We start from the raw sequence: 27,717 nt of genomic DNA, 5'->3' as shown, positions 1-27,717 counted from the left end.
ACAGGGACATTTAACACAGACATCCCCCCAAAATATATAGCCATAATCTCAGAATAAAGGATAGATGTTTAAACTGAATATATGTAACTTTATGGAAACTCACTGCATTGTCCATATTTTTCTCTTACTGCTTTAGGGTGGTGAAAAATTCCTCAGACTGATGAGGACAGTGTTGAAGAACCATTGCTATAAAGAGCTAATTCCATGAGTGAATAACTAGCTAATTTTTATGGGGCCTTGAGAGGTGACCACTCCAGGTAACAGTGGTGGATGAGGCTAGTGGGGTGTGTCTGTTTTGTCCTGTAGGTGTTGGACTCTTCTGGTGTGTTTTGCAGTGTTCTTGTGGGTTTGTGGCTCCACCCTCTCCTCCCACACCCAAATAAGGGAACGATGTGGAGTGTCAGAGTCAAAGAGCATAACCAGAGGAACCAAAGTAAACAAATACGAATTTATTCTTTTCAAAGCAGAATTTAAGGGAAAGGGGGAAAAGCACCACAGTGAGTGGCAACGTTAACCAATTTGTTCCCAGCCCCGCCTTTTCATCCCAAATTTTTCTAGACTAGTATGCCACCCTTTCTGCTTCCCCGAATACCAAATACCACCTTTATGATCACCAGCTCTTGTAGCCAGCGAGCAGCATCATAGGCTTCAATCTGGCCTCAAGACTGCCCTAAGGACACCAAAGACACTGAGCAGGTACCCCTCCAAATGTGGCAGCTGTGGGAGGAGATGAAGCCTGGGAGCTTAGACTTGGCCTTGAGCCTTTTGCCCTCCCACAGTCACTGCTTTTTAAAGAACAACAAGGAGCTGAAGTATTCCTTTGTTCTCAGAGCCGGCTTTTGGCAGGAAGGCCCAGAGATAGAGCTGCCCAGCTAAGTAACTAAGTCTTCACAGCCCTAGGGTAAGCCCCCACCTTTCTCCTCCAGAACTGTTCATCTTAGGACAGTTACATTCTTAGTTATCTGTCACTTATGTCAACGGAACTTTGATGAGAGTCTTGGCTTGAAATGGTCTCAGAGGCCATGACTCTGTCATTGAGAACGCCTGTTCAAGGAATGCTCTAGCCTGAAGTTGAATATGGAGCCCAGATCCCAAATACACACCGCAAGCATCATGGGTATTCCTTAAAATTCATCACCCAGGACTGGCCTCTGTTTGACCTCAAGGTTTCTCATTACCATGGCCTGCCAGCCCAGCCCCTAAAGTATGACAAACTCAAGCAAGTTTCTCTACAAGGAAATATCTCCAAACTTTGGGCCTTGAAGGAAATGGGCATTTGAGGGCCTTGGTTTCAGCCTTTCCATCCTGGAGGGAAGGATGCATATCCTGGGTTGGACCCTCTCTACGGAACCATGCAACCAACAGCCAGATGTCCTCCAACCAGTCAGCCTTCCTTAATAATTTCCCAGTCAACCTGACTCCACTCTGCTCTCACTGGAAGCAGAGGCACCCTCCTAATGGCTTTTTGGCCTCTGTCAGATTCTGTCAAGAATATATCACCTATCAATCCTAACTGTTCCCCATACTATATGACCACAACCCCAGCAAACACTCACTTTCCTTACCACTGATGCTAATCCCACAAGTCAGAGGTTTTCATTAGGCCACCTATCCAGCAACCTCCTTCACTTCCAGTACGGAGCCATAAACTACGCAGCATCACACACTATACCTCTAGGAGATAAGACACACAACAGACGGCCTAACACACAACACATCTCAGGAAATATCACCTTCATCTGAATTCACAGTGCCCAAAGATCTGTTTACTTCACTGTGGGCAAACTGTGAAGTAGTGTGGGCAAACTATGCTGCAGTGACTATCACTGGACCCTTGAGCCATATACTCACCTCAGGCATCAAGGTAAACACAGGACCACAAAGTGTCAGGGACCCTGTTACTGAGAATTCAACTCTTGACCTGCTGCTTCAGTCCACCTATAACACAAATCCTACATAACGAGATCTACATCTTCTCTACCATGACCCACTGCAGTTGTCATAGGCCCTCAAGAGCCCAAGATCTCTCAGGCGTAGTGGAGATTATGGAAAAAGATTTTGCAGAACTTTCCTAGTAAGATTGTTTCATAACATGTGCTTTCTTCAGGCTTAGGCAGGCATATGCCTCAAAGATCCTGACCTCTCAGTCCTATAGAAAATTTCTCCTATCCTTAATGTGCTGAGTTGCTCAGTCGTGTCTGACTCCTTGAACTACAGACCCTGTGGACTGTATAGCCCACTAGGCTTCTCTGTCCATGGAATTCTCCAGAAAAGAATACTGGAGTGGGTTGCCATTCCCTTCTCCAGGGTATTTTCCCAACCCAGGGATCGAACCTGGGTCTCCCGCATTTCAGGTGGATTCTTTACTGTCTAAGCCACCAGGGAAGCCCCTACCTATAACCTAGGCTCCTACAAATATAGGTCCCCTGCCAAGCCTGCTAACTGATGTCCAGGCTCTTTGTTTGATGCCTACCTGCCATCTGCTCACCAGTTCTCCTGCCCTGAGACCTCATGAGCACTAAGGCAATTGTCATGATAAAGTATGACACCTTGAACCTGTGGCTCAGTGTCCCTTGGTGATTCTAGAAGGAGGCAATCCTAGGTTTCTGGACCAAAGCCACTGCCTTCCATGCCCTGCAGTAGATAAATCTAGTTTCCCAGCAGATCTACCCACTAGCTACTGCTTGATTATAAGAGAGCACTCCAACCATCTCACACCCTTCTAAACTTGGTGGCAATTTCTACTTTCTTTAAAACCCTGAGCCAGACTTAGAAATTGGAAGGGGCAAGAGGATGTACTCTGTGTCTTAGCCTGGCTATTTGTTTCTCCCTTTATGCACAGGGTGGGTAGAGCTTGGATTTGCTCTATTTTGGCCCCTGAACCATTATTCAGAGAAGCCCAGAAAAATTCACCCCAGGATCAGGTCTTCAGGGAACAAGATTTAGAATGAATGAAGAGAACAGAGTGACTCTTCCGGTTAGATTCCTCTGTGGCCACAGGCTTTCTGTTGCTTTGGTCTTGAGGATGGCTCACCTTAAATATGAATGGAGAGACATCCTAAATGAGCAGCCAGGAGGCATCTTATCTGTCCATCCAGAGGCTGGGACTAACAAAGAGCAAGGCAGAACATTAATACTTCAAGAGGTATTAGAATTTAATGTGTGAATGAGTCTGGGGTAGTACTGATGTACAGTAGATATGAAGGATAGCTAAGTATCTATATAAACTTAGGCAAATTAAGTCGGTTGCAGGATTCTAAGTTATAAAGTTCATTTTGACAGAAATCTGCCTAAATGAGCCCTGACTCTGTTCAAAGTTCCCAAGCCTGCTCCCCCGACGCCCCCCCCACCCCCACTATCTACTCTGAACAGTTTCTGGATAAAGGAATCACGGTATGTGTTGCCTAGGAAGAGTTAGATAAAATTGCCTAAGCAGATTTATCCAGAAATCTGCCTAACAAATTTGAGGATTGGGTTCATTTTCCGGAGTTAGAAAGAAAGGTTTTATGCAAAGGAAGGTCTTGCTGTTGTCTGTGTGGAAAGTGGTCAACTTGCTGATCTGAAGCCTGTGGATCCTAGGAAAGGGCTGCTATTAAGGGTGGACTGTTGCATCTGCCTTCTGATTAGCTGAGGGATATCAGCCACCTCATCTGATTCAACTTAAGAGAAAGAAGGTTCAAAGCCGTCAAGGGTGTGGGACAGTCACACTCCTCTGGTCTAGAGGGTGGCTTTCCTTTCCTCCCCCAAGGAGAAGACCCCCTTGCTGAGAAGCTGCCAGCCCTCCCCCAGGGCTGTGAGGGCCGACTCAGAAGAGTTGGTCTCTCAGAATGCTGAGCCTTTCAGGAAAGAGGAGGATCTGGGGAAAATATCTAAGCCCCCTACATATTTCTTTACTGTTCCCAAAGTAAGGTGAAAATAGGAACCTGAATGAACTGTTCCCCCTTGAGAAAGGTCTGCCAGGAACTGAGGCAGAAGAAACTGAAGATATTCACAGAGGAAACAACATCTAGGTAGCATTAGAAGGACTAGAGCTATACCCTCGAGCTGAAGTTACATGACACACATTGCCCAGATTTTTCAGGGGTTTGGGGGGTGGGAGTGTCTTCAGGCTACCCCTTCACCTCCCCTGTGTTGGGTCAGAGAGTAGGGCTAAGTTCTGTATATTCATAATGCTGGAGCCCTGTGGTCATTAGGTACCCTCCATCTCCATCATTCCATGGAGAATGGAAAGGGACCAATGGGCACTGCTTCATTCTACAAGGCAACCCATCTGAATGGCTTCCAAGTGCCATCAGCCTGGGCTGCAACAGAAGCGTACTAAAGGGACTAATCTCAAACTTGACGTAAAGGGCACCTTTCTAGAGTCAGAGGAATCATGCCTCTCCCTCCCCCAGCCCCCCTACCCCCACCTCTCATACCACCAAATCTCTGCTGCTGCCCAGAGCACAAATAACTCCAGCTGAGGAGAGTGGGGCCAGTGGGGACTGAGAAGGTTGGATGAAGTCTGAGGAAAGCCTTTGGCCAGAACCGGGAGAGGACCGTGGCCTATAAGATGGGGCTCTGGTTCCCTCAAGAGGCCAGCAGTGTGTTGGCAGTCACATCAGAACTTCGTACACTGGGGAAAGCGTGGCGGAGCTTCTCCATGATGTCCTCCAAGCAGAGGCTGACATCTTGGCTCTTCAATCCCACATCATCTGAATTGGAAAAGAGAGATTTGGGAATACAACTAGAGATCCCCTTATGAGGTCAAGGGGCCGAGGTAGGATGCTGCCTGCTGACAGATAAACCTATAGCATGTACATCTTCCCAGCATGATGCCTAGGTACGTATGAGGTAATCAATATACATTTGTAGATTAAAGAAATGAATGAATCAGTCAATAATCCAATCATCCCTGACCCTAGGCTCAAAGACATGAGGAGGAACCAGTCCCAACCCTAGTAGAACCTTGGGCAGGAGACCTGGGGCAAGACAAAGCCATGGAGGAAGGGGTTGAGGGAACTCACCTGCAGCTTCAGTGTCTGGAGTAGTCTGTCCTTTCTCTTGGGGGTGACTGCTTTCTGACTGCTGTGGAGAGGAAGCCAGAGACGAGCCCACAGAGCCATTGCCATTGGATTCGATAGGTGGCTGGCAAGAGGTAAGGCATAACTTAAGTGACTTCACCTTCCTGACCTTACTTTGACAGACTCTTGAGCTTAGAAAGGTCCTTAGAGACCTCATGCCCATCTCTTTGCCCTAAAACCTGAAGAAGCTTTTGATGGTGCCCCAGTCAGTGGCTTCTCCTTACAGGAAACTTCTTAGAATATTTAATTACTAAATACCTTCTTCCTTCAACACCAGGTATCAAAGGCTCCCAGTTCTAAGAAGGATGGCATTGCCCCCAGAAGATCTCTTGCTTGTCACTTCAGCTATAATTAAACTATTTAGAACCCAATTCCATCTGGAAATACAGAGCTGCGCCCCTGATCCTTGGTTTATGACATAATATCATTTAAGACCTCCAGAAATTGATCCAGAGGCCATCTCTTGGAAGATCCGGTGTGTATTCCCTAGTATGGATAATGACAATAGGTAACATTTATGAAGAATTTACTATATTTCTGGCATCATGCTAAATTCAATAAATGTATTATCTCATTAGATTTTTACCACAATTCCATGAAGTTGGTATATTTCTATCCCTGTCTTACAGATGAGGAAACGGGCTTAGGGAGGCTAAGGAAGTTGCCTAATATTCCAAGGCCACTAATTGGCAGAACCATATTCAATTCCAGGGCTGTTGAACTCCTGAACCACACTACATCCTATACACTCCCTCTCAAAGAGGAAAGGGATAAAAAGTAACAAGTGATCTGTCCACAGCTAAAATCTTTCTTTTGCCAAGCATGCCCAAATTTGCTTCTTTCCAGCAAACATCAAAGTAGCAAAATCAACCTTTTGGATGGTTCTTTGAACTTGTTCTTTCAATACCAGATTCAAATGGGGGTTGGGGACATGAGCCCCCAAAAGCCCTCCCTCTGTCCGAGGCCCCACGGTGACTTGAGAGTAACACAGAAGGACAGAGTGGAAGCTCAGTGCAAGAAAATTGGCTGAGCGCTGTGATATAGTGGCTCCTTCATCACCCCATCTTTTCTGATTGCCAGCTCAGTGCTCTTTAGAAAGTCTTCCCAGCCCTCCTGTGCCCAGAGGCTGCTCTGGTTCTTCCCCTGGCCCCAGACCCACCTGTAGGAGCAGCTCCCTTAAGCGCTGCAGCTGGGACTCCAGTTGCTTGTTGTGGTCTTCAAGAATCTGCATGCGCGTCTCCAGGCGGCTCTTGTGCTGCCGAAGGATCCGGGCCTCAGCCAGCAGCTCCTCATTGCAGTGGTCCTGTGCCACCTCGGCAGAGCCCTCAGTCAGGGGGGGTACCTCAGCGGCCTCCTCATGCTGCCACTTCAGGCGCCTCAGCTCTCCCTGGAGAATCCTGCCAAGGATGGAGAAGCCAAGGTTGAACGTCCTCATGGGGTATTGACTGTCCAGGGCCCAGTGTTCCTTCAGAGCCAGGTGTGAACAATCCCTTTGCATTCCCATTCCCACCCCCACTCCAGCCATGCTCTTGCCTGAATGGCCATATCCATTTCCTCTCCAGCGTATGTGTCATTTACTCTGCTGTTCTTAGGCTGCAGCGCAGAGAGAGCTGATATTTAGTATAACAAATTTCTCAGCACTTTGATGTGCTGCTTTGGGGATTAATTCTGACCTTAAAGTCAGGCAGAAACACATTCTGCAAATAAATGAGGCATTAGAGCCGCTGACTCACCTACTCCACTTTTAGATTTTTAGATTCCAGGGGAAGACATAACATAAACAAAAGATCACCCATCTTTCCTCTTATCTCTGCCACCTTCCTCTTTGGCCCACTTTAAACACCCATATTGGGTCATCAAGGAAACAGATTCCAAAGAGATGGTCTCCTTTGGGGGATATTACTTTTTTCCCCCCTTTTTTTGGCAATAGAATCATTCTCTCTCCAGTGCTTCCCAGGGCCTCCCCACCCCTGCTCTAGCACAGCACTTCTCAAAATATCCATAAGGAAAAACCAGGGGGATTTTTCAATCCACTGTGGATCAGTGTTTGGTCTGAATGCATATGGCTAGTACACTGGTCATGCTACACAGCACTTGTCACACAAAGTTCAGCAATACTCAAACTGGTCTACATCCTATTCAATGAAGACAAGTCCACTCATTATATGCTTGGATATCATGGCAATGTCAAATTGCAATGAAAGTTTCTAAAAGCTTACTCTGTATTTATGTATTTATCTTATCTAGAGCCAGTAACAGATACTTTGCAAACAGGCACTGTTCTAAGGACTAGCGACTCCAGACACAGTCTGTTAGGCCAGTGGCATGGGCAACTTCTAGGTTAGAAGAGCAGAAACTGAGGCCTCACCCCAGACCTGCAAATCAGAACCTGCATTTCACCAAGCTTCCCAAGTGACCCGTATGCACACTGATGTTTGAGAAGCACTGTTCCGGGGGGTGCTATTTATTCTAGGACACACCCCCAAAGTGGCTTAGATGCTCTTCAGACTCCTGCTGCCCTCTGTGCTTTAGAGAGATCAATGTCATCCCCGTAATCATCTTCACCTTCTCTCTTCCAGTCCTCACACACTTTATGCAATATCATCCTCCTCTTAGCACTTTCACTAAGTGATAAGGATTTCTTTCCATTTCCAACAACTGAAAGTTCCTTGAGGGCAGAGACAAGCAGCATCTCGTCTGTATTCTCTGTGTTTGCATTCTCTCTGCCGGCATCTCCTGGGTACTTGGAGATACTCAGCATGAGTTAAAAGGATTCAAATAATTATTAGTATTGTGTGTGTTTTGTTTGCTCAGTCGTGTCTGACTCTTTGCAACCCCATGGACTGTAGCCCACCAGGCTTCTCTGTCCACGGGATTCTCCAGGCAAGAATACTGGACTGGGGTGCAATGCCCTCCTCCAGGGGATCTTCCCAACCCAGGGACTGAATGCACATCTCCCATGTTGCAGGCGGATTCTTTACCATCTGAGCCACCAGAGAAGCCCGAGAATACTGGAGTGGGTATTCTAACCCTTCTCCAGAGGATCTTCCTGATCCAGGAATTGAACAGGGGTCTCCTGCATTGCAGGCGAATTCTTTATCAGCTGAGCTACAACAGGGAAGACCAATTATTAGTATAGCTAGCTTTTATTTTAGCTATCGAAAGGGCTATTTTAGAACCCTTTCAATAAGACAGACACTGGCTAACACATTATATGCCTGATCATTTTATCTTCACAAATGACTCTCAGACATAGGTACTATTATCGCCATCCCCATTTTACAGATGAGTAAATGGAAGATCACAGAATATAAGTCACTTGTTCAAGGCCACAGAGTTAGGATGTGGAAGTCCAGGACTTGAGTTAAGCTGTCTGACTCTAGAAACCACACAGATCTATGCCATTGTCACACCCACCGGTTTTCATCCTCTAGGTGGGCTAGGATCTTTTCAAGCTCCCCTTTGCTTTCCGTGGTCATGTTGTATGGAGCCTGCTGTCTGAAGGCTGGCTCCCGGTCTGTAATGGGGCTGGAGTGCCGTAGCAGGTACTGGTCCTCATCTCTGTGTGGGTGTAGGGAGAGGAAAGAGGGGCCAGGCATTGAACAGGGAAACAACTCAGGGTATGAGTTCTCAGCTCCCAGCTCAAGTCCCAAGACACATGTTGGAGAATTCCCTCTCTAAGCTGCACACAGCAGGAAGAGGGATGAAAGTGTTCAAAGGTGCAAGGGTCGTGCTTGGGTGTGACAGGAGAGAGTGCTTCCAGGATGCTGGGACTTCTGGGTTCTACTTGTAGCGATCTGGGAAACAATGAGCAAATCACTTCCCTTTCTGTGATATTCCCCCACCCTATCCCCCTTCGCTTTCCCATCCCCAAGGGAATTGTGGCCTGCCTGAGTCCCAGTCTCAGGACTGGATTTATCCACGTAACTGACAGTTCCTTGGTCCTCTGAGGAAGCTGGGCACTTCCCTAGAAATGACAGGTCCCTTCTTTGGGCTAGAGCATCCAGGAATCTCTCTGGCCACACTTCAGTCAAGCCCCTGATATCTCCCCAGGGTTGATGTGACTCAAGATGGGGCATTGGCATTTTGAGCATAAGATATGGCTCATTTGTGCAACTTTAGATGAGAGCATATTCTTCTTCCCTCAGAGTTGGGAATAGAAGGATGGGATCTTGCAACAGGAAGGGACCTTGACGGATGGCAGGGAGGTAGTACATCCTTCATTGCCCAGTTCAGCTGATAGAGGGCACACTGCTTCTCTCATTAAACACTGTGCCCAGAAAGCAGCCTTCTTTCCTTAGGGTGTCAAGGACCCTAACCACCATGCCCCTCTTCCCTTGAGGATATACCCTTCCCAAATAGTGGCAGAGGGATCTCCCAAGGAGAGCTATTCCTGGCAAATAAGCAGCTGTGAAAACTCACATGCTGTCATCCGGGGACAGGCTGTCATTAAAGAAGGAGCAATTTTGACTTTCCATCTCAGCAAGCCTGGGAAGAAAGAGCAGGAACATAAGGGAACACAGAATATGGAGACTGCTTTCATCTCAAGGACTCTAATCACACAAGAGGATAATCAGGGAGTTTGGGGGGCTATCCCAACTCCCCCTCCCCCCAAACATTGGGCCTTGCTGGCTGCTGCATATCCTCACTGTGCCCATCCCCCTGGCTGTGGTGCCATTCTCTTGCCCCAACTGAAAACCCCTCCCCCTTGGACTCCTTACAATTCCCCTCCCCCAAATGTGGTGGTACCTGCTGGCAAAATGCTCAATTCGGGAGTGTGTGTCAGCGTGTGGCAACATCGGGGAAGAAGCTGGCCTAGAAGAAAGCAGCAAAGACTCAGAAGACCAAAGAGTTGGGTAGCTGGGCAGCCTGTCTCCTCACCACCACCCATCCACACATACCCCATCACCACCACCGAATTAGAGAGCTGGGCAAGAGCTGATGGGAACAAGATCCAGAGACTGGATTCAAATCTGTTTCTTGGGTCAGATTCCTGGTCAAGCCCCAGCTGAATTGTGCTGTCACTAGTTGGGTTTGCTCTAGAGCACTGCCCTTGCCCACACGGGACTCAGCCTCTTCACAGCACGCCCCTAGGCTCAGTGAGGATGCCTGCAGCCCCTGCTCAGCCTCCAGTACTCACGTCTCACTGTAGTCAGCCTCCAGCACCGATTGAACAGGCAGATAACCTCGCTGAGGGTGTTTGCTGAAATAATGCTTTGAGCGGAATTTGTTCTTTAAGGTAGTGGCAAAGTCCCTCATGTTCTCACTGGATGTGGTCTGAGGGGAGACAAGACAGGGGGACTCACCCTAAATGGGCTTTTCTAGGGAGGTGAGGCTGCTCCGCTGGAGCAGGGAAAGTGACTGGTAATCAACTCTTATTCATCTTTACCACATCTCACTCCTAGAAAAAGATCTAGAAGGATATGTGCCAAACTATGAACACTGGTTGCCTCAGGGAACTTGGGCTGGAGGGGTGGGGAACATACTGAGAAAAGGGGACTTTGTTTTATACTTTAACACCTCTAAAAATTAGAATCTTTTACAACGATCATATATTTGTTAACTTTTAGATATCTTTTACATATTCTAGAGATGCAGAAGATGAGCAGGAGCTAGAGGATTATCAGTCTACCATCTCAAGCCAGTTTTCCATGTATGATTTTAATAAATGTTTATTTTTGCAGTGCATGGTACGTCGCTTCAATTGTATCTGACTCTTTGTGACCCCATGGACTGTAGCCCGCCAGGCTCCTCTGTCCATGGAATTCTCCAGGCAAGAATACTGGAGTGGGTTGCCATTTCCTTCTCCTGCGGATTTTCTTGACCCAGGAATTGAACCCGCATCTATTACATCTCTTGTATTGGCAGGCAGGTTCATTACCACTAGTGACACCTGGGAAGCTGAATGTTTAGTTTTAGATGATAATAAAAGAAAAAATTTAAAGGGCAACATCACTGCTTCCATCGGGTCACACATGTTTCTGTGCCAACAAAACATAGAGAAGAGATGACAGCTTATGGAGATGGATTATGGAGATGAGGAGAGGAGATGGGAGAGAGCAGTGGGGAGAGCTAGGGATATGCTTGGGACTTTGGTCTTATCTGTGGGGAAAGGGATAAAAGAGTTTAGGGAGCAGAGTCAGCTCAGGAAGCTAAGCCTGGAGCTGTGGGTCCTGAACACAGCAGAGGAGAAACTCTGTGGCTAGAGTTCAGGGATGCTGAACAATCTGGTCTCAGGAGGCTATGAAGGGCCCAGTTTTCAATGAAAGCCAAATCAGTTTTGGAGACCCAGGTAAAGAGCATTCCCTCCCTTTCCCGCAAGAGACTGAGTAATGAATCTGAGCACAAACTTTAAACTTTTGTGTTGACTAAAAGGGATGGAAGCAATGACAAAGTAGCAAGTGAAGACCAGGGAACAGGAACGATCCAGGAAGCTAAGCAGGAAAAACTAAATAGAGGGATCAAAGTCTAGTCATCAGGAACTGCCTTGCTCTATTTTTTTCCTAGACTTTTCTCTGCAGGAGAATAGTGAGTGCCTTTTAGATGACCAAGAATGTCCTGGGCTGCTCCAACCAGCTGCAGCCCAGGTGAGGATGAGGGACAAGCTCTGCTAGAAGAACAGGCCTGGATCCCTCAAACCAGTCAATCACCAGGCCTGTATGGAGGATGCTCCCCAATGGAGAGCATGATACAGTGAGCCAATGCTGGGCAAAATGGATCAAGCACCCAGAAGCTGAGAGCTGCCGGCCCCTCCCACCCAGCCCAGAGGCTCCATACCGGGGTGTAATACTCCATGATGGGGTAATGAAGTTTGTTGCCCTTGCTGGCCCTGCCAGTCAGGAAGCAGGTCTGGCAAATGTCCACGTTAAACTGTTTCAGACTCCGGTACCTTGGGGAGAGGAGAGGTGGTGGGAAAGAGGATCCAATGTACTCTAGTGACCTTCCCCTCCCCCAAACATCCAAATTCACACCTACATTAGAAGAGGGTGAAGCATGGAACTACAACCTCCTGTACATGGAGCATTTAACCTCCTACACATAGCAGTGGCAAAGTCCTCACTAGATGACTAGTCTTACTCCAGAGACCATAAATCTCCATGAAATCACATGCTCAGAGTTACAGGAAGTTTGGGAAATAGCATTGTCTTACCATCTTTTTTCAGAGGGAGGGTGGTATAAACAACAAGGTCCCACTGAATACAGAGAACTAAATTCAATATCCTATGATAAACCATAATGGAAAAGAATATTTTAAAAAGAATGTATACATTCTGAATACATATATAATGTATCCAAGTCACTTTGCTGTACAGCAAAAATTAACACAATGTTGTAAATCAATTACATTTAATGTTGTAAATCAATTATACTTTAATTAAAAATATATAAAAGGGAGGGTGGGACAGGGGTAAAGAGCTCATTATATCAAATGGCCTTCTAAACAAGGGTGGCCTGAAAGGGTACAGTTTCACAGGTATGACCAGCTTCCTTGGAGAAGGTACACCTTCATTATGATTCTATCAACTGATTCTATCAGCTGTGGGCATGTTGACTAAAAGTTATTCCTCAAAGTTATTTATAATAACTCTATTATGACTGAATATAGACTAGCCATTCAGATCCAATTCCAAAGCCTGTCTGGACTGCCCAGACCTAGTAGCATAGCATGGTGAAGTATCTAGACTTAGAGCAGTCAGAGGGTCTGACATCTTGTCCTAGAGCTACACCAGCCAGCAGTGTAAACTCTACCTCTGTGCCTCATTTGCTTATAGAAAGCAGATTGGTTGTAAAAAGAGTATGTGCTAGAGCTTTAAAAAGGTTGTTATTATTTAGTCAAGAAGTCATGTCCAACTCCTTTGCGACCCCATGCACTATAGCCCTCCAGGCTTCTCTGTCCGTGGGGTTTCCCAGGCAAGAATACAGGAGTGGGTTGCCATTTCCTTCTCCAGGGGATCTTCCTGACCCAGGGATCAAACCCACATCTCCTGCATTAGCAGGCATATTTTTACTGCTGAGTCTCTAGGGATAAAAACAAGCATTTTATGATGAAAACCAAATTCAGGACAGTAGTTATCTTTGTGGGAGTAGGAGGGAAATGTCATCAAGGAAACTTCAAATATATTGTTTTGCATATTATATAAATATGTTTATACTATATAAATCAGCAGACATAAAATATATAAATATATATCATATATATAAATATATTGTAAAATCTTGTTTATTTCTTCAGCTTGGTGGTGGGTGCCCACCATGGGGTACTGGAGCCAGCTCATACCAGCTCATGAGAGCCAGTTGTTAACATTTCAGGAATTTTCCAAGTCGGTTATTAACTATAGCTATTATTTAAAAATTAAATCATATAAATTCAAATTAAGCAAAGAGTATTAAAAACTAAAGTAATAAATACTCAAGCTTATCGCTTCCCATTTCACTATTATTTATCCTCTGGAGGTTGTCTACATCTATTGTACCCTGTGGTGGAAATACTATAAATGGTGTACAGCTGTGCACCTCTTCCTGACCTCCTGTGGGTAGCCTGACTGTGGCCACAGTGGGAGTATCTATACCATGGAAATTAGCCAATGCTCTATCAGGTTTCTCTTCTGCTTTCTGGAGAGTAGGCTGTGAACCATTTGCCAGCACACCTTTTGGTACATAGGTGTTCTCATAGGTCAGGATGCTGGAGCTTTTGGGTTCTACTTAATGCTCCCTGGGAAACAAAGAACAAATTACTTCCTTTTCTGGGCTATTCTCCCACTCCACCCCCACTTTGCTTAGCTATACATTTTTCTAGGTCTGAATACTTCATAATATAACTGAAAAAATATTCCATCTTTTTTTCTTTTTCAAAAATTAAACAGAATGCAATAGAAAGGATTACAACCATATACAACAACATATATATACAATGGATTAGTTGTAATTATATAACTACATAGTGCATCGTTTTGCAATATATGATTTATATGTGACATTGCCTATTTTTATTAGTATCACTCCAGCAGGTATTGTTTTCCCTACCTGAAGCCCTTGATGGGGCACTGCCTACAGATAGAGCACTTGGTCTGATGCTTTACTTGTTCAGCAATGGTGACCCGATGCAGAACAGCCAGCCACACCATGGATTGGGGCTCCAAGTTGACCCATTCCAGGAACTGTGAAGCTTCAATGACTGGCTTCCCAGTGCTCTGGGGAAACAAGAAGCCCGGCAGTGATGTCTGAGGCCCAAAGTGTCTTGAGCCTAGAATGGCAGCCCTCATGGGAAGAAGAGAAACAGCAAGGCCTGGGTTTGCCTGTTCTTTAGAGGTGTCCACCTTCTACCCTGTCCTAGTGGACCTGGTGCCCTCCTCACAGGACTCTGATCCTAAAAGCCCAGAGAACCCTCTTCCCTGTTGTTCCAGCCCAACAAACTCCCTTCCATATGAGTACTACAGCACAGGAAACTCTACTCAGTACTCTGTAATAACCTGTACGGGTAAAGAATCTGAAAAAGAATGGGTATGTATAACTGAATCATTTTACTGTACACCTGAAACTAACAAAACATTGTAAAGCAACTATATGCCAATACAACTTGAAACAAATATCTGAAGCAAAGCAAAACAAGAACAGAAGCCCAGCTTTGAGTCCTCCCTCCCTTCTTCCCAATCTTTGTCTCATCATCCCTCCTTTCCTCCCTCCCTAGCTCCATACTCACAAAACGGAAGCAACTACGGACACTGGGCTCCACGTTGCTGCCACCAAAGGCTGCCACTTCCCCCAGCTGACGGGGCACCTGAATGGCCTCATGAAGCAGGACACCAAGATGGCGTTGGTCACACTGGCTGCCTGAGTTGGCCACTTGGCTGAAGAGGTCTGCTGGCCCCACCATAAGTCATGGCCAAGTCCACAACAGAAATGGCCAGGGAATGGTGTGAGGAGAAAGAGGAGAAAAAGAGGAGAGGGTAAGAGTGCACTGACTTAGCTAATGACTTTTGAAAGTGGAATACCTAAAGGTCCCTGATCTTCTAGAAGCCCTCTAAGAACATTCTAATGCTCTCCCTCTTTGTGTCTATCTCACTTTTTTCTCTCTGAACACAGAGAGGGGGAGGGAAGGGTGAAGAGAGAGTGAGCTGTGTGTAAGAGCAGTGCCAGACACAAATACACTGCTGGGAAAACAGTCTCAAGAAGCAAGATCAAGGGGTTGGGGGTTCGAAGGTGCCTGAATATGAATCAAGGTCAGCCTGCCCTATCTCCTCCTGTTTGTGTAGCTCACGTAGTCTCATACTGCAGCAATCTCTCAATTATCCACACAAATGAAAAGAAACACTGCACAGATATCTATAAAGAGGACATAATTCAACCCATTTGGTCATCTAAGAATTCACTCTAAATGACTGTGGAACAGCCTATGGGACTTATATTTGAACATTGCCCTTGTGGGAACTCCCCTATTCTAACCCAATTTTAAAAAACCTCCTCCAGAGTTTCTTGTCTCTCTGCTTCATGCCTCACCTAAGGCCCAGAAAACAAACAAAACTAGAAGGCAGAGGGCCTGGGGTTTAGTTCTTGACCCATTACTAACTAGCTTGGGAAACCCTGGGTAGGTCATGAATCTCTCTATGCTGAAGTTTCCTTACTTATAAATTAAGACTACATCATCACTGTCCATCCCATCTGAAAGGAATGTTGGGAGAAATAATTTATATCATAGCTATGAATGTACTTTGAAAAGTCTTCTTCCCTGTAAAGCTTTCCTAGATTGCTGTCCTCACTCTTCTGTGATCTGATATAGCACATATCCTCTCCCATTCAGGTTATTCTAATTAGCACTCACTCTAAGAAGTGCTTTCTCTGTACTTCTGTCTCCTCACCTGGACTATAAACCACTTGAGACAGGGACAACATCTAACTGGATCTTGTACTCACCACATTTAGCACAGTGGTCAGTGAACATTAAATACCTGACAACTAATGATGCTGCTGCAGAAAAATGCAAAATGCTGTACAAATGATAGAGGATGGGAGGGAAAGCAAAGATACTGTACCAGAGAGGTTTAAACTTACAGAATTACATGTTGCCCACCTCCCAGATAGTGGGATTATTGCATACTGCCCATGTTATCCCATGGAAAGTCTCCAGCAGAACATGTGACATAGTTTGAGCATCAGATTGGGAGAGGGCTAAGCCTGATGGTCCACCGGGAAATGGAACTAGAAAGTCCAGGTCCTGGGTATCCCAGAATCCCAACTCAGATCCCCATCAAGTAATTACACCAGATCAGAAGGAAGCAATGTCCTTGGAGTGACAGTGGGAATGATAACGGGCCTTAGACCCATCTTGGCCTTTGGCTGTTGTAGATTCTTTGCAATAGCCCGTACCAGGACGCATTACAATGTAGCCTGAGTAGCCCTGTGCTGAGTCATAAGACTGAACTTCTGTTTATCTTGCACCTTTCTTCCTCCCACCACAACCCTCCCTCCACCCAACTCCTCTTCCGGACTTTGGAGTTGTACTCACACTGCAGTTTTTCCTTCACTTCCGTGCCACACAGGCAGGCAATGCCAGTCTTAAAGGACAATGCCCGCATCTTTCCACTGCGACCGCTAGGTTTAAAAGAAGAGACTGAGAACTTGAATATCTGTAAAGGGTTAACATCTTGGCAGTCATTTCCCTCACAGGGTGGATCCCAGCAGGACTTGGTGCCAGCCATACCCCAAGCTGAGCTGAGTCCAGATCCACCAGGGGAGCAAACCCTTCCCACTGTGTCCACTCCAGATATCCCACTGGAACTTCATCCTGGAGGCTGCCAGGGCAGCAAGCCCTTACCTATCAAAAACATTGAGGAGCCAGTTGAGACTCATGTCCACACAGAGCGGCACATTGACCAGGATGCCTCTTTCCTCCTCCAGCCGTTCATATAAGGCAGTCAGGCAGTGAATGACCTCCACCACATCCATCACATGCTCACTGGCCTGCAGATCATGCTCATTGAAGATCTCCAGGGCTGTGGTTAAAGTTACCAGGTCCACTGGGAAGGAAAGGAGAGAAAGAGAAAGTAAAGCCAAAAGTAGAAGCCCAGGGACTAGACAGGGAGACATGGCCACCAACATCACCAAATATGACTCCATCTCCAGACTAACCATTTGTAAGTATGAAATAAGCTTGCCCTTTACCAAGACACACAACCCAAGTAGGGAGAAAGCATCAAAAGAACCCCTAAATTAACCCCAAATGTTTCTATACCCAAATGATCCTTGATATCAGTTTCAAGAAGATGGTGGGATTTGGGTAAACTCCCAGGGACCAAATACCATACCAGTTTTTCAATTTCTCTGTCCTTACATGCATTTCAACTGCAAATAGGTGGGTCCATGAACCTTGTTCTGAAAACCTAGACACTGGTTATGAAGGCTCGTGTATGGCTGTGTGAATGTGACATACCTCAGGAGGATTTTTTAATTACCCCCAATCCTGGTATCAGCCTAGCCAGATACACTTGGTCCAGGAAGATTGGATGGACAGTGTCTCAGAGAGAAGACAGAAGGCACATTATATCTGTAGTCATGTTGTCCCCTAACCATTGGCATTTGCTTTAATCATTCTGCTGCTACATCCAATAACCCCAAGATGGTGAAAGAACACAAGCCTTCAATGGCTCCAAACCATTTGCTGGATACTTCTTGCCATAAAACGCTAGCTTGATTGTCTGTGTTGGGCAGGGAAGAAGGGACAAGGAAGAGGAGAGCTGTGGGTTAATTTGGAAACGAGTCTGGAGGTTGGAGAAAATACGAGGGCCCTGGAAAGATCAGGTGTCCACAGCCGGCATATCCCAACCTTTGGAGAGTCCCCACAAAGCTGACCAACAACCTTGGCCAAGGTGGGATGGGAGTGGGAAACAGCCAATTGATGAGGAAGGATGAAGGCCATAAGGGAAGTGTGATGGGAGACTTACAGCGCAGTGCCTTCTGGACTCTGCGTAGCTTCATGGCAGTGCGGTAAGCTGAGAACTTAATGTTGTTCAAATCAGCTGCAAGAATGGAAAGAGATCCACTCAGATCAGGGAAATGCAGATTAAAACCACAACAATATATCATGTTACACCTGTCAGATTGACAAAAAATAAAAGTCTGACAGTAGCAAGTGCCAGCAAAGATGTGGATGAATGAGAATTGCTAGTGGAAGTGTAAACTGACACAATCATATTGGAAAACAACTTGGTATTACGTAGTAAAACTGAACATTCATATATCCTACAACCAAGCCAGCTGTATATATTCTAGAGCAGTGATTTTCACATTTTTTTAACCAAGCAGCACTGTTTTTGTTAGCTCCAAAGTAGAAATGACCCAAATGTCTATTAACAGTAGGATGGATGAGGAAACTGTGGTATGTACAATGGAACACTCTACGGCAGTGAAAATGAATGAACTATAGTCACATGCATCAACATGTGTAAAATCTACAACATAATAGTGAGTCTCTCTTAGCAGTGAAAGATAAGGCACATGAGAGTCACATTCATCATAGCCTTGATAATGTCTTTCAAAGCAGATCTAGCATATATCTATAAGCATAATTCCCTGATGTGATGATAAAATTGTTTAGGGGGAGAATAGAGCTTCCTGTTGGAGATGCAGAGAGGAAAGGAAGGAAGCTACTGGAAAAAGGACAAGGATTCACTTCCACCCTCATCTGCTTGTTGGATGGGATTCCCTTGTGTTCTTATTTTTATTGAGACAACACTGGTTTATAGCATTATATAAGTTTCATGTACACAATATTTTATTTCCACCTGTCACCATTCAGTCAATCCCCTTACCTATTTTGCCTTTCCCCTACCCCTTCTTTTCGGGTAACCACTACTCTGTTTTTTTGGTATCTATGTGTATTTGTTTGGTTTGTTCATTTATTTTCTTTTTATATTCACATATGAATGGAATCATATGGTATTTGTCTTTCTCTATCTGATTTATGTCACTCAGCATAATATCCTGAAAGTCTATCCATGTTGTCACAAGTGGCAAGATTTCATCCTTTTTTATGATTATGTTCTACCATGTATATGTGTGTGTGCGTGCATGTGTGTGTATATATATATGATCCAGCTATCCCCACTCCTGGGTATTTACTCAAAGAATATTAAAACACTAATTCAAAAAGATATATATACTCCTATATTCATCACAGCACTATTTACAGTAGCCAAGACATGAAAACAACCTGTCTATCAGCAGATGAATGAATAAAGAGGATATGGTATATGTACACACAATGGAATACTATTCCCATGTATTCTTATAGGACAAAGGCAACTGTATAGATCTCTACCCTATACAGGAACCTTGAATTCTTACCTAGAGTTTGGTATAACTCTGTCATCTTGGGATGGTCCCAGCATGTGGTTTGAGCCTGGTGGCTACAAATAAAAGCATCAGTAGCACTAGGGTCCATATCACCCCCCACCCCACAGACAAACATGCACACATCCCTCAGTGAGAGGTTGGACACAAGGAGCAGCAGGATCTGAGGGTGAACCCTGAAGATTCCAAAGCACAAGGGTTCACCTTTACCCAGGTAGAATATTGAGCTCTTGAGATGAGTAAGAGGAAAAACTGGATTGGATGGAGGAATCCCAACAGATAGGGGTAAAAGGGATAGGTAGAAAAAAAGACAGGGGAGGGAGAGGGTGGGCAGGTGATTGACCTGTTTCTGATTCAGATGGTCACTCACTTGATGTAGTAGGGAACTTTATTGGGTGAAATTGCTCTTTCCCAGGGAACCTGAACAGAGGCTGGTGAGGGAAAAGAGAAAGAGAAAGAAGCTGGCCACTAATGTTCTTCAGGCCCCTGATTACTCCCCTGTACTATCCTCCCAAAGAAATAGCTAAGCCCAAAAGGGGATGCCTGAGTCTCATTGCCAGCTCTTAACAGGACCTGAGCATGGGGCAAACACTTCTAATGAAGACACTTCTTTCCCTGATGTTAGGGTGAGGGACAGAGAAGAGGTTGTCACTGATACCCTCATGTGCCAGAGACATGACAAGAGCACGAACAGGTGGCCTTGGCCACCCTGACAATCTTCCCCGTGAGCAGGCTGTCATTTTGTCCGTTCAGCTGCAAGCAGCTGGTGTGCTACTGTGGATATGAAGTGACTGTACTTTCCTCATGGGACTCAAAGCCCTTCCCCCAGAAGCCCCAGCTTCTCAGTCCCGTGGGACAATGGGGAACAGGACTGCCTACTCATCTACGGTGAGAAACTCTGGAAAATGATGCTTCTCTCTGTTCCATGTCTTTAACTTCCAGATGTTCCAGGAGAGGCTCAGTCATCTGGTCAATCTCTTCCTTGCAGTTTCCCTGGGTACAAGAGCCTTCTGCAGGTGTAGTTGCATGCCAGTCATTATAATTCAATAGTTTGAATTGCCATTAACATTTATTGAGTTCCTACTATGTACCAGATACTCTGCTGAATGCTCTGTGTGCATATCTAATTTTCATATCTAGTTACATTTCCACCATCTCCACTCTGATTGGGTCACCATCGTCCCTCATTTAGACTATCACAATATGTACCCTAACAGGTCTCCCTCCTCCTATTCTAGACCTCCAAAACTCTGTTGAAACAGAAGTTGGATCATGTCATCCCTCTGCTCAAACCCCTGCAAGGGTTCTTAATTCTACTCAGAATAAAATCCTAATTCTTACTGTAGCCCTCCAGGCCCTCCATGCTTTGGCTTCCTGCTCCCATTCTGATCTCTTGCTCTCTCTCCTCTTCACTCACTTCTATACTGGTCTCCCTGCTGTTCCTCAGGTATGCCCCTGCCTTAACATCCTGGAAGTTATTGTTTCCTCTGCCCAGTCTGCTCTTCCCTCAGATATCCACATGGCTCATTCCCTCACCTCTTTGCTGTGATTTCAGTGACAACATTCCCAACCACCCTATTCAAAATTGAAATGCCTCCTCCATTAAGTCCAGAACTGCCTAACCCATACCTTCCCTGTTTTACTTTTTTCTGGAACACTTGTCACCAATTGACATTTTACACACACACACACACACACACACACACACACACACACACACACACACACACACACTCACTTATTTGTTTATGGTTTGGCTTCTTCTAGCAGAATGTAAGCTCTCCAAGACCAAGAATTTCTGTTTTGTTCACTGATGTAGCCCCAGTGCCTAGAATGGTACCTGGGCCATGGTAGGCCATCAATAAATATTTTTGGAACAATAAAGTCATTTAGTTCCCATAACTCTATGAGCTAGGTCATATTTTTCCCTCTTTTTATATACGGGAAAATTGAAGTTCAGAAAGTTTAAGCTATTTTTTTCAAGCTTGCACGGCTATGAAGTTGAGGAGCTCTTACTCAGATCCAGGTCTCTCTGACTCAAGAGCTTGTACTTTTAACCACTATCCTACACTGCTTTCTTCTACTGCTTCTTAGATGCCAAGGTACACTGGGCTCCCTCCAGGTCCCCAACAGACAACAGTAGACTCTGTTGGAAAGTGGCTGAGGTTCTACAAAGTGAAGTATAGCTTGTCTCACATACAGGAGAGGAAGTGTTGTGACCCAGGCCCAAAGTCCCGGTGAGCATCCTGAAGCTGCTTAAGTCTCTCGCCAACTGACACCTATGGAAAGAATATGCAGGAAGTCAGTGGCCTCATTCCACATATCCAGGGTGGGATTTCCAGGTGCCTCCGGCCATCTTTGTGAATTCCCTCCAAGGCTGCCTCTTCTCCAGTTTCAGATCCTCCCACCATTCACCCAAATCCTAGTTCTCCCATGTCACTCCCAGAGGTAAGAGAAGAGCATCTCTAACTCCAGGCCACAGTCACTCTTCATCTGCCCCTGTCTACTCTGAGTGCCCAAATGCAGACAGGTCCCTCTCAGACTATTTTAATTACTCCCTGCAGTTTAGAGGTTGAGAAGCTTGTTTCCTGGCCCCAAATTCTATACAACTATTTCCCCACATAGATCCCATTTCAATGCCCCTTTACTTCCTGAAGGCCTGGAGAAGTACCCCCATCACCAAGCCTAGTTATACCAAATCTTTCTCCCATAGTTCACTTTAGGCTTCTCCTTTACCTGTAGCTGTTTCCACCGGATATTGATTTGCTCCAAAGCCCGGGAGTTCTCCATTGACAAGTGCACATCAGAAATGGCAAGTTGATGGGCCAGATCATTTACTAACTTCACTCCATCTTTCATGGGGGAGAATTCTTCCTTGAATAGCTATGGAACCAGGATCCAAGTCCCACAGCAGGTAGACAGTAGGAAAGAGGAACCATTAGTCATCCACACCAACTCCTTCCTCTTTACCCAGAGATTTTGTTTTAGTAGCACAGCTTCCATGCTTGCATATTAGGGCAACCAGACTAAGATGTGTGTGTATGGGGGGTGGGGGTGGGCATTGTCCTTACTTCCTTTCCTTCTCTCAGAAAACACCAGGGAAAGAGAAGACAGTAGGACAGAGGAGACCTCAGCTAAGTGTGTTAGTCGCTCAGTCATGTCTGACTCTTTGTGACCCCAAGGACTGCAACCCGCCAGGCTCCTCTGTCCATGCAATTCTACAGGCAAGGATACTGGAGTGGGTTGCCATGCCCTTCTCCAGGGATCTTCCCAACCCAGGGATCGAACCCAGGTCTCCTGCATGGCAGGGGGATTCTTTACCATCTGAGTCACCAGGGAAGCGCTTCCCCAACCAGGTAAACCCTCAGCTAAACTAGCCCCCAAATCCAGCAGAGAAACTGGGAGAGACTCTGTTGAAGTCCAGGGCAACAGTGGAGCCTCAGCATCAGGAACACTGTCAGGGTCTGGGTGGAGTATCTGGTCTCTGGGTAGGCTGTAGCCAGGGGAGAGGGCCTGCATACCTTAAGAGCCTGGATATGCTCGGGAAGTGAATCAATGAAGAGATCCCCGATGGGCTCCCAAGTGGCTCGGACTCCCTCGGCCTGGGTCAGAGTTGCACTTAATTCCTCCATTGCCCCTTGGATCTCCAACAGCTGCTCCAGAGTGTGCTCAATGTGGCGGTGCTGGTCCACGCAGCGGGCTGTCAACTTCTCCCAGAGTTCACTGGCCACTGTTGCCTGCTTCCACACAAAGCGGCTAAGATTCTGGATCCGCTGTCTAGGAGAGGTATCTGCAAGGGCAGTCATGAAGTCAGGTCAGGCCAGCCAGGCAAGGGTAGCCCACGGAAAGACAAAAACAGCCTTTTGTAAACATGTGTGTGCTGTGTGTGTGTTTTCATACACACACAAATACATATTTTTATGGCTGAGCTCCTTTTATAAATGTGGCTTTTTAAAAAATTAAAACTTTAATTTTGAGTTCATAGTAAATTCACATGTAATTGTGAGAAATAATAGAGATCTCATGTACTCTTTAGCTAGTTTCCCCAAATAGTAACATCTTGCAAAATTATAGTATAACAATCAGGATATTGACATTGACACAATCCAGAAATTTTTTTCAGAATTCCCCAATTTTACTTTTAGTCATTTGTGTATGTGTGTGTGTTTTGTTCTATGTGATTTTATCACATGTGTAGGCTCATGGATCCACCACCACAGTCAAGAGACCATTTTGGTGTTTTCCACCTATAGTATCTGAGGATTTCCTCATATTCTTAAGAAATGGGCAAGGTAGAGAGTGAGTAAAATATTTAAGAGGCACAGTAAGGCCAATCATCCAGAGTTCTAGTCACATGACCTTGGAATGTGATTTTGCATTAGTGTCTATTGTGTGTGTGTGCTAAGTTGCTTCAGTCACGTCCAACTCTTTGTGACCCCATGAACTGTAGCCCATCAGGCTCCTCTGTCCATGGGATTCTCCGGGCAAGAATACTGGAGTGGGTTGCCATTTCTTCCTCCAGGGGATCTTCCTGACCCAGGGATCGAACCCACATCTCTTATGTCTCCTACATTGGCAGGTGAGTTCTTCACCACGAGCGCCATGTGGGAAGCCCAGTGTCTGTTGTGCAGTTCCTTCCAAAGAAGGGAGGCATTTTATGAAGGTCCAGCAGAGGAGAGGTTAGTATAACTTTCCCAGCCTTTCCACCTAGGCTTCTAAATTGTAATTTTCCTTCTCCTCCCTCAGACCTCCCTTGAAAAGTAGATTCAGAGCTCCCAAACTCCAGGCTAATTGGAATTGTCCTGCTCTCTTGAGCTTGTTCTATCTGAGGCCCATTGGGTGGTAAATTGAGTACTGGTTAGTACTCAGGAGGAGGGGCTTGAGGTAAACTGAGAGGGTCAACAGCATCAACAAAGGGCTCCATTATTGAAGGGTCCTGTCAGGTCATTCATAGCCAGTCTCAGAGTGTCAAAGCTTCTTTCTGGAGAAGAGGGCTTGCTGGGCCATCACTTGGAGCTAAACATCATGGATCCCACCTTGCTGCCTTATTTAAACTTGGACCTACAGTGACCCACTCCATCAGAGAAAGAGAACCAGAAATCACCAGGGTCAGAATTAAAGAGCCACAGTCAGTTTTCTTCTCAAGTACCATCACCTAATTTTTAAAGATTTTTTGAAAGAATTTTTATTTGCTAGTTGATTGGAGCAGTGTCACATGCCTTTCTCTACTGGAATAAAGCAGTACGTTTTAAAAGAACACACTACTACTTTTATTTACTGAGTTTGTTTAATGCATCTGAGTCTTTTTTATTTCTTTTTCATGCCTTCTTAGATGGCCACACACGATGCTCCAGAGAGCCACATACAGCTTTGGGCCAAACACTCGTCTCCCCTGCTCCAGGGTCTTCTCTTTGCTTTTTCTTAGAGTGTGAATCTTGTTCCTTCCCAATTTTGGACTTCTAGTAATAAATTATCCTCCTAGGTAACAGCTGAGAAAATGTGTTTGGGATGGACATAAAGGTGTTTAATGGTTCATAGCTCAAGAAGAAGATGAAAGAGAGGAAGACCACCCACCTTTGCTCTCAGAACAAGGCTCCTCTAATTCATCAAATGGGTGCTGGGACAGGAAGGCCTGAGCTGATTCCAGCACAGAGTAAATATAGGGTCCTCGAGACTTGACATCGTCCATAAAGGCCTGTGAAGTTTAGCAACATGGTCAATGAGGAAGGAAAATCTTTCAATTGCTTTGAATTCCATCCTGCACTTGACAATCTTTCTTCTCCTCAGTGCAACTTGATATCCTGTACCTTTGGGCTACTCAGACTAAAAGAGGAGCAGTCTTCTCTATAGGCAAAATAATAACTTTGATACTGGAAGGTCTATTTACTCTGAAACGGATCTGTCTATGCCACAAGGTAGAGAGAAATATGGGGACTTGGGGCTAGGAATCTTGCTTCTTTGGAAGACTCAGGAAGTCAGGGGCTTTAAGGAATCAGAACCAGGATGGGCTAGATTTATATGAAAAGTTTAAATTTTTGTCAAAATACACACAAGTATGTAAATCAAAAGTGTACTTTTCATCACAGCTTGATGAATTTTCATAAAGTGATTCCATATCTGTAACCAGTACCGAGATAAAGAAACAGAACTCCACCAGCATCCCAGAAGGCCCTGTCATGACCTCTTTCAGTCACTCTCTCCTCCTCCCCTCCCCCAAGGTAACAACTATCCTGACTTGTACCACCACTGATTAGTTTTGCCAAATTTTAAACCTTATATACATGGAACCACACTATATGTACTCTTTTTTGTATTTGACTCTTTTTTTCACTCAATATATTGTCTTTAAAATTCAGCCATACTGTGGCACACATTTATAGTTTATTTTCTTGCTGTGTTGTATTCCATCCTGTATTCATCTTTTAAATTGTGCTATAATTGACCTATAACATTGTGTAAACTTAACACAATGTACTGATTTGATTTAGCACAATATACTGATTTGATACATTTGTATAATATGATTGCCTTTGTAGTGAGAGCTGACATCTCTGTAACATCACATCACATAATGATCATTTCTTCCAGTGCATCTGTGTTCATTTTAAGAAACATCTGTTGTTATTTTCTGATTATAGAGGAAAGATATGTCACAGAAATCTTAGAAATTTCAGAAAAGGATGAAAAGAAGAAAATTAAAAAGAACTAATTTCATCACCTGGAGTTACCCATTGTGAAGATTTTGATAGAGTTCCTTCTTATGTGTGTATACACACGTACACATCTATATTGATTTTTATACAATTGAGATCTACCTATAAACAGCTTTGTATCTTGTGTTTTTTTCACTGAATATTATTTTATGTTCATTTCCCATGTCCTCGTTAAAAATCAGGGAAGCATTTTAAGGGAGGCCAATATTGGATGGGATGTATAGAGGGGGGAGATTTGACTTATTCTCTGGAGCGCCATCCACAGACCAGTAGGACTGCATACAGCTTCCAGTGACTTTATGCATCTAAGCAGAGACTGAGCATCTGTCTGTCAGGGCACTGCAGAAGACATCCCTTCCCAACCGAGAGACTACACACCACAGCCTCTGTAACTCTAACCTACCGCATGTGTCTCCTTCTCCTGTTGCACCAGGACCACATCCCCTTGTAGGGGCAGCTGAGCTGACAATTCCTCATCCTTTTGGCTGAGCCAGTCAATTATCTCTTGGAGAGGGAGCTGAAGCTTTCCACTGTGGTCTGAGAAGGCCTCTAGCCGGGCACTGCACACAATGGTAAAACCAGTGATTTTCAGTCCTCTTGTTAAGTGGCAAAACATTTTTCCCCAGCAGATATGTACGTGGAATGTTACTATATAAACAAATGAAAGAGGTGCTTCTCTGGTCGAAGTGGGAGAAGGCCCAGAACCCACCCTCTGACCCACCCACAGAGCCTCCCAAGACACCACCCCATAGAGCGTGGTACCAAAACATTTGGTGGACTTCAGTCCATTCAGCTGTGCACCCAGAATCAGGCTGTGAAGGGTAGCAAAGTAAGCAAGGGCGTTAGTGGAGACAGCTGTCTTGTTGCCCTCTTGTCCTGGAGGAACTCAAGTCATGCCAAACTGTTCATCCTCAGAGGCTTCTCAGAGGCTACCTTCTGAGCAGGAGCAATGCAGTGGGTGGAAAGGGTATGCCAGGTGACTGAGTGTGGGCACGCATGTGTGTGAGGTTGCATACAAATACAAGCAGCCCAGGGGTCCCAAAGGATGAGGGCAACATGGCTAGAAGCTTGACATACAGAAGGAGGAAAACATGTGCAGCGTAATAATCTCTGTCTGCCTTCCCCTCTCCCCACAAATGAGCCATGAACTGAAGTCCAAGTGGTAGGAAGCCAAAGGCCAGTCCAGGCTGTGTGTAGTCATTGAACCCATTCCCCTTAGATGACTGGTAACTGGTCATTCCATCTCTACCTCTTTGGCCAAGGTATTACATAAATTTTTGCTTCTACTAATTCTCAGAGCAACCTTGAGAGGTAGCCACTGGTGTTGACCAGAGAAGTTAAGTAATTTTCCCAAGGTCACACAGTAAAGTCACTGGATTTGAACTCAGGGTTGTCTGATTTCAGAGCCTGCATTCCTTCAACTTCTGTACACTCCTCATCTCCACCAGAACCCACCAGAAGCCAGGAGTTTGGTCTTTGATGATAGTAGAGAGGAAAAGTGTGTGTTTGGGGAAGGGTAGTGGGAGAGAAGTTATAAAGAAGGGTAGAGGAAAGAGGGACAACTAAGTTAGAAATTGCCTTCAGGCTCCTACTGA

At 45.3% G+C, this 27,717-nt stretch overlaps 1 protein-coding gene across 4 annotated transcripts in view; it reads right to left on the bottom strand.

The window, feature by feature from the left end:
• Nucleotides 1–429: 429 nt before the first annotated feature.
• DRP2 (dystrophin related protein 2) overlaps nucleotides 430–27,717 on the bottom strand; it is a 49,800-nt gene continuing 22,512 nt past the window's right edge. For all 4 annotated transcript variants that reach the window (XM_043896802.1, XM_043896801.1, XM_043896803.1 and 1 more), the window contains 20 exons: nucleotides 26,526–26,682; nucleotides 24,984–25,104; nucleotides 22,931–23,199; nucleotides 22,146–22,292; nucleotides 21,610–21,688; nucleotides 19,780–19,840; nucleotides 19,404–19,465; nucleotides 18,002–18,076; nucleotides 16,876–17,077; nucleotides 16,567–16,652; nucleotides 14,764–14,921; nucleotides 14,088–14,254; nucleotides 11,841–11,952; nucleotides 10,204–10,340; nucleotides 9,813–9,878; nucleotides 9,486–9,551; nucleotides 8,481–8,624; nucleotides 6,223–6,460; nucleotides 5,007–5,127; nucleotides 430–4,694 (listed from right to left, as the gene is read on the bottom strand). In XM_043896802.1, the coding sequence (XP_043752737.1) occupies nucleotides 4,570–4,694; nucleotides 5,007–5,127; nucleotides 6,223–6,460; nucleotides 8,481–8,624; nucleotides 9,486–9,551; nucleotides 9,813–9,878; nucleotides 10,204–10,340; nucleotides 11,841–11,952; nucleotides 14,088–14,254; nucleotides 14,764–14,921; nucleotides 16,567–16,652; nucleotides 16,876–17,077; nucleotides 18,002–18,076; nucleotides 19,404–19,465; nucleotides 19,780–19,840; nucleotides 21,610–21,688; nucleotides 22,146–22,292; nucleotides 22,931–23,199; nucleotides 24,984–25,104; nucleotides 26,526–26,682 (2,593 nt within the window). In that variant the 3' untranslated portion in view covers nucleotides 430–4,569. The remainder of the gene's footprint in view (nucleotides 4,695–5,006; nucleotides 5,128–6,222; nucleotides 6,461–8,480; nucleotides 8,625–9,485; nucleotides 9,552–9,812; nucleotides 9,879–10,203; nucleotides 10,341–11,840; nucleotides 11,953–14,087; nucleotides 14,255–14,763; nucleotides 14,922–16,566; nucleotides 16,653–16,875; nucleotides 17,078–18,001; nucleotides 18,077–19,403; nucleotides 19,466–19,779; nucleotides 19,841–21,609; nucleotides 21,689–22,145; nucleotides 22,293–22,930; nucleotides 23,200–24,983; nucleotides 25,105–26,525; nucleotides 26,683–27,717) is intronic.

The sequence above is a fragment of the Cervus elaphus genome, chromosome X (genome assembly GCF_910594005.1).
Source record: "Cervus elaphus chromosome X, mCerEla1.1, whole genome shotgun sequence".
Taxonomy (NCBI): domain Eukaryota; kingdom Metazoa; phylum Chordata; class Mammalia; order Artiodactyla; family Cervidae; genus Cervus; species Cervus elaphus.
Note: the sequence above shows the minus strand (reverse complement) of the source record. Positions and strands in the feature narration are given on the sequence as shown.